Here is a 16,474-nt window from a genome sequence, read left to right on the forward strand (position 1 = left end):
ACTGGGTTGTGGTCTGGATCCCTCACCACCCCTACTCCATTGTTCCTTTTCCCTCTGTTCCCAGCTAAATGGCCAAGAACAAGCTGCCACCAGAGACACAGAATGACTGGAGACAATTTGTACAGGATCTAATTTAGAAAACTCTATTAATAATATATAGTAAAAGACTTTTTGTGCCATTATTCAGAATGCACTCATTTATGTGCTTTTATTGGCTTTAATGGGCAGGCAGAGGCTTCCTGAAAGCTTCAAGGAGTTAAAGGGGCTCATCTCACTAACATTCCCACAGGGAATCTATTTTGGCAGAAAGGATGCCCTGGGGGAGAGGATAGGTGTTGTTCTTGTTGTTGTTGATGGTGGTGGTGGTGGGGAGGTCTGAAGACAGTGGTGCGGCCTGAACAGCAAGTTCCTCCTTCTTTGTGATTTTATTTTTTGTAATTCTGGATTCAATTCATGATAGGAACATATTTCTATCTCAGTTTGTAAACACTGGACCTTTCAGAGATGACTTAGTTATTTCAGCACCAAAGTATCAAATCAGTAGTTTAAAAAAAGATTCAGCATAGCAGTTGGCCAAGGTAATTTGGAGGTAAATGGAGTCCATGAGTGAGAAAACAATAAAAAAGTGTAGGAACAGTAGCATGCCATAAAAAAGAAATCTGAAGAAAAAGCCAAATGCTTTTTCTGACTTATCATCAAGGATTTGTAGGGACTTCCCAGAGGAAGGTGAGCTTCCTGGAGCTGTGGGAGGCCTGGGAGAGAATTGATTAGGCCTGACCTTGGGGCTAAGTCGCCAAGTTGCCTTTCCCCTGTAAAATAACATCCTTCCTGTGGTTGGGAGAAGGCCAGGCCTGCAGGCCTGCCAAGGTGAAGGCAGTACTGAAGGAAAGAGGGGAAAGGTTTAGCACGGGGATGGTTCTGTAAGAACAGAGGTTGGTGTGGGTGACCAGCTGTCCCAGTTTGTCTGCGATTAAGAAGTATCCTGAGTGCAGAGCTGTCACTGAGCCTGGATCAGGAAGTCATTAGCAGCCATATTCATTGCCAGGTACCTCATGTTCTTTCCCCTGAGATCTCAGATCCTATTACCCCATAGGAGCTTTCATAAGTATATCAGCAAATGTTACGCAACTCCCCAAAGTACAGGCATAGCTTGTTTTGTTGTGCTTTACTTTACTGTGCTTCTTGCATGTTGTATGTTTCACAGATTGAAGGACTATAGCACTCCTTCACTGAGCAAGTCTACTGGCACCATTTTTCCAACAGCACTTGCTCACTTTGTGTCTTTGGGTTACATGTTGGTAATGCTCACAATATTTCAAACTTTTTCATTATTACTATGTTTGTTATGGTGATCAGTGATCTTTGATGTTACTATTGTGATTGTTCTGGTATTTTTTTTTAGCAATAAAGTGATTTTAAATTAAGGTATGTACTTTTTTTTAGATATACTGCTATGTCACACTTAATAGATGACAGTAGAGTTGTAAACATAATTTTTATGTGCACTGGGAAACCAAAAAATTTGTGTGATCGCTTTACTGTGATATTCACTTTACTGTGGTAGTCTGGAACTGAACTTGCAACATCTCTGAGATCTGCCTATGTTTCGATATTTCTGATTTCCTCTACGTGTTCTCTTTAATGTTAAAAAAATTATTTATTTATTTGGCTGCATCGTGGCTTAGCTGTGGCAGGCAGGATATTTGATCTTCAGTGTGGCATGCATAATCTTAGTTGCGACATGTGGGATCTAGCTCCCTGACCATTGAACCCGGACCCCCTGCATTGGGAGCTCAGTGTCTTAGCCATTGGACCACTGGGGAAGTCTTCCTTAATGTTATAATAACAAAATAATATGTTTTCAGCCCATTGACTTCAGGTAAATTGTAAATGAGAAAGGATGGTGCTGTGCTGTGCCCCTGTGACATGCCTGGGTTCTGGTCAGTTAGGACCTATCTGAACATCTGCAGATGAAGAAGCCACTTAAAAGGAAATGTCTACGCAGAAAAAAAGTGTTTGGTTTTACCTTGAATGCAAAAAAGTGGTCTGTATATTTCTCACCAAAGACGAATGAAGCACCAGCATCACTGTACCCCAGGAATGTCTGAATTACAGAAAGGAAAAGAGCAGATCATTACAAACACTGAAACAGTAGTTACCATTCACAAGACAACCAGGCTCTGCAGAGGGTGAGGACCCAGAAAACTTGCGGAGAGACTTAGAGAGTTAATTTTCTTAACTTTCCCCCTCCAGTAGATAGATGGCCAGGAAGTATATTTTAGGACTGTAGCTGCATACGGTTCCTGGCATTTCTGACATTCACTTTGACTCTAGGGTGCTAAAGAATAAGCTGGGTGTGATACTTTGCTCCAGAAGACATAGATGGTACATGGCGGGTACTAGTTACTACTGGATGCATAGAGGTTTGTTTCTCTGTTTGGGGAAGCATCTTAGAAGAGTGGCCCCTGGGACAGGATGCAGGGGTCGAATGAGATAGAGAAGTGATGTCATGGGTACTTAGTCATTCCGTTGTGTCTGACTCTTTGTGACCCCATGGACTTGCAAACCCCTGTCGGGCTCCTTTGTCCATGGGGATTCTCCAGAGTAGAACACTGGAGTGGGTTGCCATGTCCTCCTCCAGGGGATCTTCCCAGCCCAGGGATTGAACCCAGGTCTCCCACGGGCAGGGAAGCCCATGATATGGGAAAGGGACAACCAAAATAATAATGAACTTGGCAGATTAACATATTCCACATAAACAAAATTATTTGTCTAACTCATGCTATGGAATTAAAATTTGAATCAACCAAATAGGAAAAGGAGTACATCAAGGCTGTATATTGTCACCCTGCTTATTTAACTTCTATGCAGAGTACATGATGGGAAACGCTGGGCTGGAAGAAGCACAAGCTGGAATCAAGATTGCTGGGAGAAATCTCAATAACCTCAGATATACAGATGACACCACCCTTATGGTAGAAAATGAAGAGGAACTAAAAAGCCTCTTGATGAAAGTGAAAGAAGAGAGTGAGAAAGTTGGCTTAAAGCTCAACATTCAGAAAACTAAGATCATGGCATCTGGTCCCATCACTTCATGACAAATAGATGGGGAAACAGTGGCTGATTTTATTATTTTGGGTTCCAAAATCACTGCATATGGTGACTGCAGCCATGAAATTAAAAGATGCTTACTCCTTGGAAGCAAAGTTACGACCAACCTAGACAGCAGAGACATATTGAAAAGCAGAGACATTACTTTGCCAACAAAGGTCTGTCTAGTCAAGGCTATGGTTTTTCCAGTAGTCATGTACAGATGTGAGAGTTTGACTATAAAGAAAGCTGAGCACCGAAGAATTGATGCTTTTGAACTGTGGTGTTGGAGAAGACTCTTGAGCGTCCCTTGAACTGCAAGGAGATCCAACCAGTCCATCCTAAAGGAGATCAGTCCTGAGTTCATTGGAAGGACTGATGCTGAAGCTGAAACTCTAATACTTTGGCCACCTGATACGAAGAGCTGACTTATTTGAAAAGACCCTGATGCTGGGAAAGATTGAGAGCAGGAGGAGAAGGGGATGACAGAGGATGAGATGGTTGGATAGCATCACCAACTCAATGGACATGAGTTGAGTGAACTCCGGGAGTTGGTGATGGACAGGAAGGCCTGGCGTGCTGCAGTCCATGGGGTCTCAAAGAGTGTGACATGACTGAGTGACTGAACTGAACTGAATGCAGATAAATAAACTTATTTCTGACGTATCTTAAGGCTTATATTTAAATGTTAAAAGCACTATAAAAAACAAGGTAGTCCTTTGAACTGAACTTACCTGAACTTGTTTGCCCAACCAATCAAAAGCCATAAATCCAGGTTCTGTCCTTAGTATCAAAAGGCCAAGAAGAAACTGTAACCCAATTCCCCAAAAGACAGGCCTCCAGTAAACCTATACAGAAAGAAGAAGAGACATCGTATTAGAAAATGAATGCTAAACTCAGCATAAATTACCAGAGGATCACTATTTTATTGGAAATTTCTCAGATATGGCTTGTGACTCACCTTTCAGAGGCCAAAGCAGCTGTGAGCAAAGAATCCCTCAGAATTATACTAAAAATCTCAGAATTGTATTATTTCTTCTTAAACCTGAATTTAAGCCTTCAGTCCTGGAAACGTATGTAACCATTTTGTCATGATAAAATCACTTAGACATGAAGAGTAGTTTTACTAGAGTCATTAAAGGAGGAAGGATCTGGTCTTCTGGTCATGTGGTAAATATTAGATACATATAATTATTTTCCCATCTGGAAAATGGAAAGGCTGAACATGACTTCTCTGTGTGTCCAAGGTTTGTTGATCTGACAATTTGTAAGTGAATTAAGTGAAATTCCACCCTTTGGAGGGGCTTTCATTTCACTGTAATTTCACAATTAACTCTAATGCAGTCCAAGAGAGTGTAGCATGTAAATGGACAATCAAGTGCTTTCATTTTTGGTGCAGAGATGAGTGCTCTGCAAAGAACTATGGGACTGGAGGCACAGAAAGCAGTGGAGATGTTCACCTAAACAGGGAAAGCAATTTGGATCTTATCAAGTGGCTTTGGTCTTTGATTAATGCTCTTTTTTTTGGATCAATCACTCAGCCAGTAAAGTCTTCAGACTTTCAGCTAGTAAAGTTTGCTGTTATGAATCATATGTGAAAGTTTTAATATCTCAAAATTCTTGCCGATTTAGTGGGTTCCAGGATGATAAAAACAAGGATAAGAATGGAATTCAATGTAAACAAAACTGCTTAAGGACAAATTTTTGGAGCAAAATAACCTCAACGGCAAATAGAAATTTGATAAACTGCAGAATCCAATGGTAGAATATTGTTATTTACTGACCTGAAGAAATTTGGATCAAAATGAATGAGTTTTCTTTGTATGGGTGTTTAATGGGGGTGGGGATGGGGATACAGAAGTAGAAATCAGACTTGACAGAAGAGAATATTTCACTGGTTGAACAACTGGAAAATTACTGAGAATGAAAAAGGTAGAGTAATAGAACTATTACCATTCAGGAAAAGGGCACCTTAGCCATTTAAAATATCATAGCAAGGTAAGAAAAATATGGAATAGCAGTTCAATTCTTTCATACTCATTACTTTGAGCAATTTACACATGAGGGGAAAAAAGGAGAAAAAAAAAATGATTGATTTCATACTTACTTTGGTTGGGTGCTTGGAAAATAGAAATGTTAGGGAAGTGTATATTATGAGTCCTCCAAAAGACACCAGCTGCTGTTGGCCCAGTTTGGCAGTGTCAAAGACCAGCCAGAGAATAACTCCCAGGATTAGGCAGCCCCATATCACCCTAAGAAAATCAGGAAGGATGCTTTGGCATCATTTGTTGTGCTAACGTGGAAATCTTAATCAGGCTTAAATGTACAAAAAAAAAAAAAAAACCGAAAAAACATATTGAGAAACACATCCTGGCACTTGGAAATTATGTGTCTAGAAATTGCAAAAGACTCTCTTTGGGTGTAGCTAGAAAGGCACATAGTCAAAAAATGAAGCAATGTATCCCCAATACTCCACAACTCTTGGACTCTTTGCTCGTGTAGTATTCATAAAGGGGTCAGAGAGGAGAAAGGATGCCTGGAGAAGAAATCTGGTGATTTCTTCCTGAGAGCTGCTGGGAATTCTCTCCTCCATTTAGGGAGATGGGTGAAGCATTACCTTCTTCCTCTCAAGGAAGAACTTGAAATGTGTCCTCTGCATTGGGGGACCCACCCAAGCCTCGGAGAGCTAAGTCGGATTTTAGACCTGGTTCTGACTCCCTGGAGAACCCAGTGGGCAAAACAGGAGTGATTCAGTAAATGGCAGAGCTGGAGAGGATGCTCTGTTGGGATTGTACAACTCTGGTCATTAGGCCAAGAATGTGTGAACTTTCTTGGTAGATCCCATGTTGGCCATACTGAGGAGAATAGGTTCTGGGTCCTACCCTGCAGGGCCACCTGCAGGCAGGGGGGGGGGGGTCCCAAAGAGACAGACTGAAAGAAAAGCCCTGAACAGTCACCTGCAGGACAGGGGTCCTATAAGAGAGAGTTGATTTTAATAATTTACAGATGCCCAGAGAGAAAGTCACCCCTTCAAGTCAGAACCATCCCAACTTTTGGACAACATTTTATCATTTAGTGGCACTTGAAATGAAGGCAGTTTGTAGGGGCATTTGAGCACATCTTGCATGAATCACTGCCTGATCTAGGCCTTCATGTCCTGATTATAAAATGAAGGTTTAAAAAAATTTTTTTTAATGAATTATTCCCTGGGTTGTTCCTAGCTTTAGTATCCCATCAATGAGGAAGCAATTTTAGAATGAATCTATGGAACAGTGTTGCAAAAGACTAACATCCCTCTCAACCACAATAAAAGAACTGAGTGCATTTACCACTTCAACCAGAACCAATGGCTGTCCAGTAGCCTTTGGCCTGGAGACAGGAACCTGGCTATCTGAGACTCATATTTGGCCATGAGGTGATCCCAGACCACAAAGAAGATGGCAACCACGGTGATCACGAAAAGAGGAAGGGCTCTGTGAAAGTTCATCACACAGGCTGCAATCACCAGGGCCAGGTAACCTGTGCAGGAAGCAAACACAGACAGTGAACATCACCAGTCAGCTGGAGACCAGCCTCCAGCACTGATCTGGCTCAGCCAAGGGCAGGGCCCACCAGGAAACCATTGAACACAGGGGTGCTCTTGACATAGCTATTGGCCCTTCTGATGATAAGGATTGTATTGTGGGTCAAATTCCTTTATTTTTTTTTTTTAAATAGTCTCTCCAAGAATGCTAGAAGCACAGGGTGCCAGGTTTTTTTTTTTTAAGGAAACTTCTGAATTCCTGAATCTTGTTGCTTGATCGCTGGGGCTCTTGCTTAGTGGGTGCAGCTAAGTCACTTTAGTGCCAAGTCTAAGTCTGTGTGACACTATAGATTATAGCTTCCCAGCTTTTGTGTCCATGGAATTCTCCAGGCAAGAATACTGGAGTGGGCTGCCATGCCCTTCTCCAGGGGATCTTACCAACCTATTGATCGAACCTGGGTCTTCTGCACTGCAGGCAGATTCTTTACCATCTGAGCCACCAGGGAAGCCTCTTGCTTAGTACTGACTACTTTTTCTGATACCCAGACTCAGCAGATGAGCTTCTACAGAGAAAGGCCAGGCACCAAAGCAACCACTGGCAAAAATTATTGAGTCTCCTGGTTTGTGGCCCAGATTTGGCCTGAACTTGAGTAGGAAAATCTCTGAATGCCACAACACCGACATGCTACAGAATCTCTAAAGGAAAGAGGTGGGTGATGACTAGGCTGATAGCTTTAGAAGAGGAGATTCTGGGATAAGAACACAAGGTTTTCCATTAAAAGTTGGCAAACATGGCTTTGTTTGCAAGTTAAATTTGGCCTTCCACTTGTTTTTGTAGGTGGCAAGTACAGTTGTATTTGTATATTTGTATTTGTAGTCTACAAATAAAGTTGCCTTGGCACATGGCCACACCATCTGCTTAGTTTGTACTACAATGGCATAGCTGTGTAGTTTTGAGTATGGTCTGCAAAATACTATTTGGGCTGGTAGAAAGCAAGCAAGCATGCTTTCAACCCTGATGCTCCCTGTTCTGGCAGTGTGAGACCGGAAAACCACTGACCTCTTGGGGCCAGCCATCTTGGACTAATGTCCATGGACTTGAGTGGGAGGGCTCACATTTTATAGACAGGAATGGTCTTTGAAATGGGCCCTGGAGCCTTTTGTTTGGAGGGAGTCAAAGCAGAACACCTGCTCATCTGTGAAGACACCCTGGTCCGGCTTTCAGGTAGGAGGAGAGGGCTTCGTGACCCTAGGCTCCTCCTTGTTCTGTGTTCATATAAAGCAGTAATTGATCAGATATTTCACCCCTTCAATTAGGTTGCTGCCTTGTGATTGTCACCATTTTTCCAGTTACCTGAATTTGCATTATCCAACCCTCAAATCCATACCACATTAACAAAGACTATGGGAGTAGGTGATCTAAAAAGTCAGCTGCTGGCTGCATAAACAGGACATGGGGCTTTCCCCTGGTGGCTCAGTGGCAAAGAGTCTGCCTGCAGTGCAAGAGACCTGGCTTTGATCCCTGGGTTGGGAAGATGCCCTGGAGGAGGGCATCGCAACCCCCTCCAGAATTCTTACCTGGAGAATCCCATGGACAGAGGAGCCTGGCAGGCTACAGTCTATAGGGTCTCAAGAGTCAGACACAACTGAAGTGCCTTAGCACGCAGAACAGCTATCTACATGGGCATTTCAAGCCGAGACCCACCACTCAGGGGCTTTTTGGTGAAATTCTCTCCTCTCTGGATGACTCACAGATGATTCAGGGAAGGGAAGACTTATTTGTTTTCTACAGAAAACTGATATTTGCGAGAACCTGGAAAAGAGACACTAGTATCCCATTCCCTTTTGCTATTTACCTGCTATTAAAATGCCCCAGATGATGTACCGAAGGGTTGTTTTATGTTCCCTACAAAAATCAGACATCCTCCCACACATCCTTTCCAGGCACCTGTAACAACACAAAGGCAAGAAGTAGGCAGATGTAAACACCACATACACGACATGTCCTGGCACGCTAAAGCGATAGTAGATTAGGCTTTGTAAGTCATCAGGTAAACATATTCATGAGGTATGTGTCCTACAAAATAGAAATAAGAAACTCATTTCATTTTAGACCAAAATCAGCCATGGTTTGGCTCAACCTTTGCTGAATGGATGTGCCAAGCTCTGAGGGATTATGGAGATGCAGAAAATGTGCTCCCAGAAATAAAGCAGAGGACAGGATAACCAACCAAAAGCTGAGAATGAATCATAGGATGAGACTGTTTCTCACTAGGCTAGATCACCCCCTCTCTAGTGGAAGGGTGACTGTCTTCACAAGATGCTTGAAAAGTGAAGTAGGATTTTGGGGATTTGAGGGCTGTCAACCAATGGGTTGTGATATAGCTTTCTCAGAAGGTTCTGGAATTGTTGATGTCTTTGTTTCTGCCCAGAGCTTTGTTACAGGGTGGTGTGGAGTGTGCAAGCCATGTGTGCATCTGATCACTTCTTCCAAGGAAGATGGTGTACAGCAGTAAGGGAGTCTGGAGAGGTCCCAGGGTGGTACCCACAACAACTGTCCTTTCTTCTCCCTGGTGTTCCCAGTCGCCCTGTGCTTGCTTTGAACCCTGGCTTCCCTGCATACACCTCTTTCCTCAGTGTGCCTCCCAACGCAGGCCTCTCCTCTCCTACTTGAGGCTAAACGGAAGGAATTTACTTGCACATTTAATCATGACCACTTTCAGGCCATTGGACAGGATTTCTAAGATAACCCTGTCTCCTGTATAGAAGATTCACAATCTCCAGGATCTCAAAGGACTCAGACCCCAGCTGGGACCTCCCAGCCCCTTGGTAAACATTCTCCAGTTCCCCTCCCTCCAGCAGTCATGCCCACGTGTCCATGTCACCGTCCCCTTCATGGTTCAGGGCACTGCTCAAGCCCTTCGCTTCCGCAACGCCTTCTTGCATTTCCTCAGACAGAGGTAGTCCTCTGCAACCTCTTCCTACTATCTCCTTTGATTATGAAGGAGACAATCCTTCAAAATCAAAGATAGTAGGAGATGATTCCTACTATCTCTTTTGTTATGAAGCCTTGACTGACTGTTAACTTCATGGAGAACAGATGTCTGAGCCCAACATCAGCAGCTTGGACACTGAGTGCTTGACAGGCCTTTGTTGAATTCTTAGATAAATGAAATGGTAGTTCTTATTGCTTTTCTGGAACAATATTTTACAGCTGTGGGTTGGGACCCATTCGTGAGTTGTGAAGTTTTTGATACAGTGCGTGATAATTGTCCTTAAACAAAAGAATAGGACATCTCAGAGTATGTCACACATAGTGATGACAGGCATTATTTCATGAACATTTTGTCTTATGTATGTGTATGAATTGGTGTACTAAGAATTAGTGGCATTGTTCTAGAACATGTTGAGGGAGTATAAGTACAATAAAGACTACATTTTTCGTGGTCTAGTTTAGGACAGGCTGCTCATACATTGTCCTCAGTTGCAGATATAGTGTTATAAGGCAGCAGCGTCAGACAGCAACATTCAATAGAGCACATCCATCTTCTCTAGGTCAAATGCACCAGACTGTTTAATTGCAGGGAGTGTGTATAGTCCATTACAGCAACCTGACACTGCAGAAAAAGCAAGTGGCTAGAAATAGTCACTTTGGCCATTTGGTTATCTAGGCTGAATGACTCCAAATCTCCTGGTGGTTGTTTTTCCATCCATTAACATTGATGAAACCTGAGTACCTCTGACCACCCAAGAGAATCTCTTGGCCCCAAGGGTCAGAGATTCTTGAACTAAAATGAGGATGAAACTGAATTCAGGTTTCCAACACGGTAAAAATTCTTTTTAAAAAGAAAATTTTTATTGGAGTATAAGCTGCTTTACAATGTTGTGTTAGTTTCTGCTGTACAGGAAAGTGAATCACCTATATGTATACATATAACCACTCTTTTTTGGATTTCCTTCCCATTTAGGTCACCACAGAGTACTGAGTAGAGCTCCCTGCGTTATACAGTAGGTTCTCATGGTGGTAAAAATTCTTTATGATGTATATGTGACCAGAACTTTCAATCTGAATTTTGACCAGCTCTATCTTCTGATACACAAGTTCCTCAGAGACTCAGGAATTAACACCAAATTTAAATAGGAATTTAGAAAATTTACAAATACTTTAGTGTTATGATAGAGACAGTCTTGGACTAGGAATCAGAAGCTGAAATTTAAAATAGCTTTTTTTGCAGCTGACAAACCCTTGGCTAAGTCTGAGCTTCATTTTTGTGGTCCAAAAAATAAAAGTAATAATTTGCCTCTCCTGCTAATGAGTGATAAGGACGTGGACTATTTTCATGATACCATGAGGTAAGAGCAAGTTTGTTGGGACTAAAAGTGAATTGGGTTTTGAGAAATCAATTGCTCATTGATTGAACATTGAAAAGATGAATTAACTACTTTTGCATGGACTGGGGCAATTAGTTGGCAATTTACAGCTTTAATTAGAAGACTGTCCTGGATATTGGGTTCCTAGGACATCAGCAATTTGAATTTACCACATTGATTATACTAGAGTTTCATTAATTTTTCTGAAAATGCTGTTAGGTGGGTAGCAGGCAGGGGAGATTGGTGGTGACTATCTCTGATAAATCATCAGATCAGATCAGATCAGTCGCTCAGTCGTGTCTGACTCTTTGCGACCCCATGGACTGCAGCATGCCAGGGCTCCCTGTCCATCACCAACTCCCGGAGTTCACTCAGACTCATGTCCATCGAGTCAGTGATGCCATCCAGCCATCTCATCCTCTGTCGTCCCCTTCTCCTTCTGCCCCTAATCCCTCCCAGCATCAGTCTTTTCCAATAAGTCAACTCTTCGCATGAGGTGGCCAAAGTACTGGAGTTTCAGCTTTAGCATCATTCCTTCCAAAGAAATCCCAGAGCTGATCTCCTTCAGAATGGACTGGTTGGATCTCCTTGCAGTCCAAGGGACTCTCAAGAGTCTTCTCCAGCACCACAGTTCAAAAGCATCAATTCTTCGGCACTCAGCCTTCCTCACAGTCCAACTCTTACATCCATACCTGACCACAGGAAAAACCATAGTCTTGACTAGACGAACCTTTGTTGGCAAAGTAATGTCTCTGCTTTTCAATATGCTATCTAGGTTGGTCATAACTTTCTTTCCAAGGAGTAAGCGTCTTTTAATTTCATGGCTGCAGTCACCATCTGTAGTGATTTTGGAGCCCAGAAAAATAAAGTCTGACACTGTTTCCACTGTTTCCCCATCTATTTCCCATGAAGTGGTGGGACTGGATGCCATGATCTTCGTTTTCTGAATGTTGAGCTTTAAGCCAACTTTTTCACTCTCCACTTTCACTTTCATCAAGAGGCTTTTAAGTTCCTCTTCACTTTCTGCCATAAGGGTGGTGTCATCTGCATAGCTGAGGTTATTGATATTTCTCCCGGCAATCTTGATTCCAGTTTGTGTTTCTTCCAGTCCAGCGTTTCTCATGATGTACTCTGCATATAAGTTAAATAAACAGGGTGACAATATACAGCCTTGATGAACTCCTTTTCCTATTTGGAACCAGTCTGTTGTTCCATGTCTAGTTCTAACTGTTGCTTCCTGACCTGCATACAAATTTCTCAAGAGGCAGATCAGGTGTTCTGGTATTCCCATCTCTTGAAGAATTTTCCACAGTTTATTGTGATCCACACAGTCAAAGGCTTTGGCATAGTCAATAAAGCAGAAATAGATGTTTTTCTGGAACTCTCTTGCTTTTTCCATGATCCAGCAGATGTTGGCAATTTGATCTCTGGTTCCTCTGCCTTTTCTAAAACTGCTTGAACATCAGGAAGTTCATGGTTCACATATTGCTGAAGCCTAGCTTGGAGAATTTTGAGCATTACTTTACTAGCATATGAGATGAGTGCAATTGTGCGGTAGTTTGAGCATTCTTTGGCATTGCCTTTCTTTGGGATTGGAATGAAAAGTGACCTTTTCCAGTCCTGTGGCCACTGCTGAGTTTTCCAAATTTGCTGGCATATTGAGTGCAGCACTTTCACAGCATCATCTTTCAGGATTTGGAATAGCTCAACTGGAATTCCATCACCTCTGCTAGCTTTGTTCGTAGTGATGCTTTCTAAGGCTCTAGGTCAGATCTTCCCGACCCAGGGATCGAACCCGGGTCTCATGAGTTTCAGGCAGAGGTTTTAACCTCTGAGCCACCAGGGAAGTCTTATGATAAATTATAATTAATGTTAAAAATTAGATGAGAATGAAAAAGTGGCAAAACTACTTTGTTTAGGAGGTACTGTTCGTGCTTAGTCACTTACTCCATGGACAGTAACCTGCCAGGCTCCTCTGTTCCTGAGGATTCTCCAGGCAAGAATACTAGTGTGAGTTGCCATGCCCTCTCCCAGGGGATATTCCAAAACCAGAGATTGAATCCAGGTCTCCTGAATTGCAGGTGGATTCATTACTGTCTGAGCCACCAGGGAAGCCCAAGAACATTTCTATGGTTTGAACCTGTACCCTTTTCGATGTGTTTCTTGATCATCCTCCTCTTCTTCATCCTTTCTTAGAGAATCCTGCCCGATGGTGATGTGCTCTTCTACCTGGAAATCAAACACGGGGACAGATGGATGATGAGAATGCTGAGCATAATGGACTCTGATCTATTTTGCTCAGAATTTGGTAAGGAAATTTTTCCAAATTATTTAAATTACTTTAAAATTATTATGCAAGATGATGTCTCCAATTATCAACTGCTCAGAGATTTTTCCCCTTGTCACAAAAAAATCTAGGTTCATTCATCTCTCCCTTTACTTAAAAGGAGCCATTGGTATTTTCTCCATTTCTTCAGCCAATGGGCTAATATCTCTGCTTTTAGTTCCTATCTCTACTGTAATCATTCAGTTCCCGCTCTGTTTTCAGACCAGTGCTCAATGAAGTTAATACCAAAGGCTACATAAATCTCCCTTTATATTCTGTTAGCCCCAGTTTCCAGAAAACTGAGACTAAGGCTGTTTTTATTTTCCTGGCAGCCCAAGGCTTGGTCTTCTGATATGAACAGTAGCTCAGCATCTTCCATAGCTGTTAAACTACCCTTGGGAACTAGGGTTCTTCTATCAATTGGGTTAAGGGGAAATATTTCCTCACTCAACTAGCCCTTGCTCTAGTTACTGAGTGATGTATATGCCTGGGCTTCCCTGGTGGCTCAGACAGTAAAGAATCTGCCTGCAACGCAGGAGACCCGAATTCAATCCCTGGATCAGGAAGGTCCCCTGGAGAAGGGAATGGCTATCCACTCCAGTATTCTTGCCTGGAGATTTCCGTGGACAGAGGCGCCTGGTGGGCTACAGTCCATGGGTCACAAAGAGTCAGACACGACCAAGCAACTTTCACCTTTTCTTTTTCGTACCTGCGCTATCTTTTTCTTTGGGGTGGAGGGTGTTGTACAGCATGTGGGATCTTAGTTTCCCAACTAGGGATGGAACCCATGCCCGCTGCATTGGAAGCATAGAACCTTAACCATTGGACTGTCCTGCTGGGAAGTTCCAACCTGGGATATCTTTTATGGACAATCTTCATAAGTACTGTTGGAGCTCTTAAGCATCCATGACCCATTCTATTCTTGTGATGGTGGGAAGGATTTCCTGCCTCCCATCATTCTGTGATAATGTCTCAAACAGGTCCAGCTATTGTAAGCAAAGGCAAAGGAAGGTTGGGAGGGAGTAGGCAGCTGTTGGAGAAGGCAATGGCACCCCACTCCAGTACTCTTGCCTAGAAAATCCCATGGATGGAGGGCCTGGTGGGCTGTAGTCCATGGGGTCGCTAAGAGTCGGACACAACTGAGCAACTTCACTTTCATTTTTCACTTTCATGCATTGGAGAAGGAAATGGCAACCCACTCCAGTGTTCTTGCCTGGAGAATCCCAGGGACGGGGGAGCCTCGTGGGCTGCCATCCATGGGGTCGCACAGAGTCAGACATGACTGAAGTGACTTAGCAGCAGCAGCAGCAGGCAGCTGTTAAGCAGTTTTGAACATGCTCAAGAGGTATAATGCCAAATCTCAGACTTAGTTTGTTGCCAGATCCCATGAGGCTTTCATTTCTCTTTAACAACAACAACAAAACCCATGGAAATTAGTTATTAGCATGTCTCTGAAAGGATCCTCAAAGATTATCTTGTCCTTTGAGGCTAAACTCCCATTATGCTCCTGATTCAGGCTGCCTCCAGGTCGTGGGCTGGGCCTCAGGCACAAGAATGGTTGTAATAGAGACCAGCTGAGTCCAGGCTGCAGCTGCAAAGGTCAGGGGTTCAGAGAAGCCCTTCTCATTTTCCCCCACCTAACACTACACCTGACCAAGAGAAAAAGTTTGGTAAAATTTTCACTTAAATGATCTTCATCGTTATTTTCTTTGACTAAAATTGTCCCAAGTTACTTACCATATGGAATGTCTAGCATTTCTTTGTTTTCTCTTTTGGTCTTTTCAACCCCTTTTCATCTTTGAAACAAGACAAAACAAAACAACAAAACCTTCCTGACCCCACAGTCATGGGACATCTACACTCCCTCCTTCCCTTGACAGTCAAACCACTTGAAAGAACTGTCCTTACGTTCAGAGACATTCCATATCCTGTTCACTTCTCAACTCTCTGTGACCAAACTTTTACTGAGATGGCTTCTGCTAAGGTCACTGCCAAGGTCACCTAAGGACCACTGAGACCAAACCAGTAGCTACTCCTCAGTCTTCATATTTCTATTTATAATAATACTTAATTTTTGTTTTTGACTTTTTTTGTGAAACAATTTCTAAACCAAGACTTTTAAGAGCATATTTTTTTTAGGTTCATAGCAAAATTGAGAGGAAGGTTCAGTTTTCTCATATATTTTTGCCCCCTCCCTCATGCAGCCTTTCCCATTATTGACTTCTCCACCAAAGTGGTACATTTGTTACAACTGATGGACCCATGAAGTCTATAGTTTACATCAGGGCTCATTCTTGATGTTGTACATTCTATGGGCTTGCTCAAATGTTTAATACCAGGTATCAACCATTATAATATCATGCAGAGTATTTTCACCATCCTGAGAATCCCCTGTGCCTATTCGTCCTTCCCTCCCTCCCACCTTCCCTCCCATCTGGGCAGCCAGTGATCTTTTTGCTGTTCCCATAGTTTGCCTTCTCCAGAATGTCATTTAGTTTAAACTATACAGTATGGAGTCTTCTCAGATTGCTTCTGTTAGTAATACACATGTAATGGTCCCTCATTTCTTTTGATGTCTTGATAGCTAATTTTGTTTTTAGTGCTGAATAATATTGCATTGTCTGGATGGACCACCATTCATTTATCCATTCACCTACTGAAGGATATTTTGGTTGCTTTTAGGTTTTGGTGATTATGAATCAAGCTTGTATAATCATCCATGTACAGGCTTTTGTCTGAAAAGAAGTATTATCTTCTCTCTCTCTCTCTTTTTTTTTTTTTGGTTGAAGAACACTTACTGATATGAACACTTTAGAATATATTAAGTGAAATAGACAATTACCAAATAATATGAAAGCACAATCCCAATATACCTGACATGCACATAGGTGTATAGGTAACTTGGATTGAAACAAGCTACATTCCAATATGTTAGACACTGATTTTTTTTTTCTGGAATTACAGTTCATTATTTGTCTTCCAAATTTTGCTGCAATAGTATTTCAAATTTTCTACTTCAAATAAGCTATTTATTTATCATGAGCAAACTCCCCCTAAAATATGGCACCCCCCAAAAATTACTTTTTAAAGGATGATATACATGGGTAATTTGCTCCCTTTTAAGCAGCAGGTTTTTTTTCAAATGAGACCCTTACATCTGTAGC

General features: G+C 42.3%; 1 protein-coding gene across 2 annotated transcripts in view; it reads right to left on the bottom strand.

Annotated features, from left to right (window-relative positions):
• SLC28A3 (solute carrier family 28 member 3) overlaps nt 1-16,474 on the bottom strand; it is a 73,443-nt gene that overhangs the window by 23,419 nt on the left and 33,550 nt on the right. Inside the window, exons 4-9 of one of the 2 annotated variants that reach the window (XM_027550131.1) lie at nt 13,125-13,213; nt 8,470-8,561; nt 6,420-6,609; nt 5,198-5,342; nt 3,825-3,938; nt 2,027-2,104 (exon numbers count right to left, since the gene is read on the bottom strand). In XM_027550131.1, coding sequence (XP_027405932.1) covers nt 2,027-2,104; nt 3,825-3,938; nt 5,198-5,342; nt 6,420-6,609; nt 8,470-8,561; nt 13,125-13,213 — 708 coding nt within the window. The remainder of the gene's footprint in view (nt 1-2,026; nt 2,105-3,824; nt 3,939-5,197; nt 5,343-6,419; nt 6,610-8,469; nt 8,562-13,124; nt 13,214-16,474) is intronic. The other variant, XM_027550132.1, reaches the window with a different exon arrangement.

The sequence above is a fragment of the Bos indicus x Bos taurus genome, chromosome 8 (assembly GCF_003369695.1).
Source record: "Bos indicus x Bos taurus breed Angus x Brahman F1 hybrid chromosome 8, Bos_hybrid_MaternalHap_v2.0, whole genome shotgun sequence".
NCBI classification, from domain to species: Eukaryota; Metazoa; Chordata; class Mammalia; order Artiodactyla; family Bovidae; genus Bos; species Bos indicus x Bos taurus.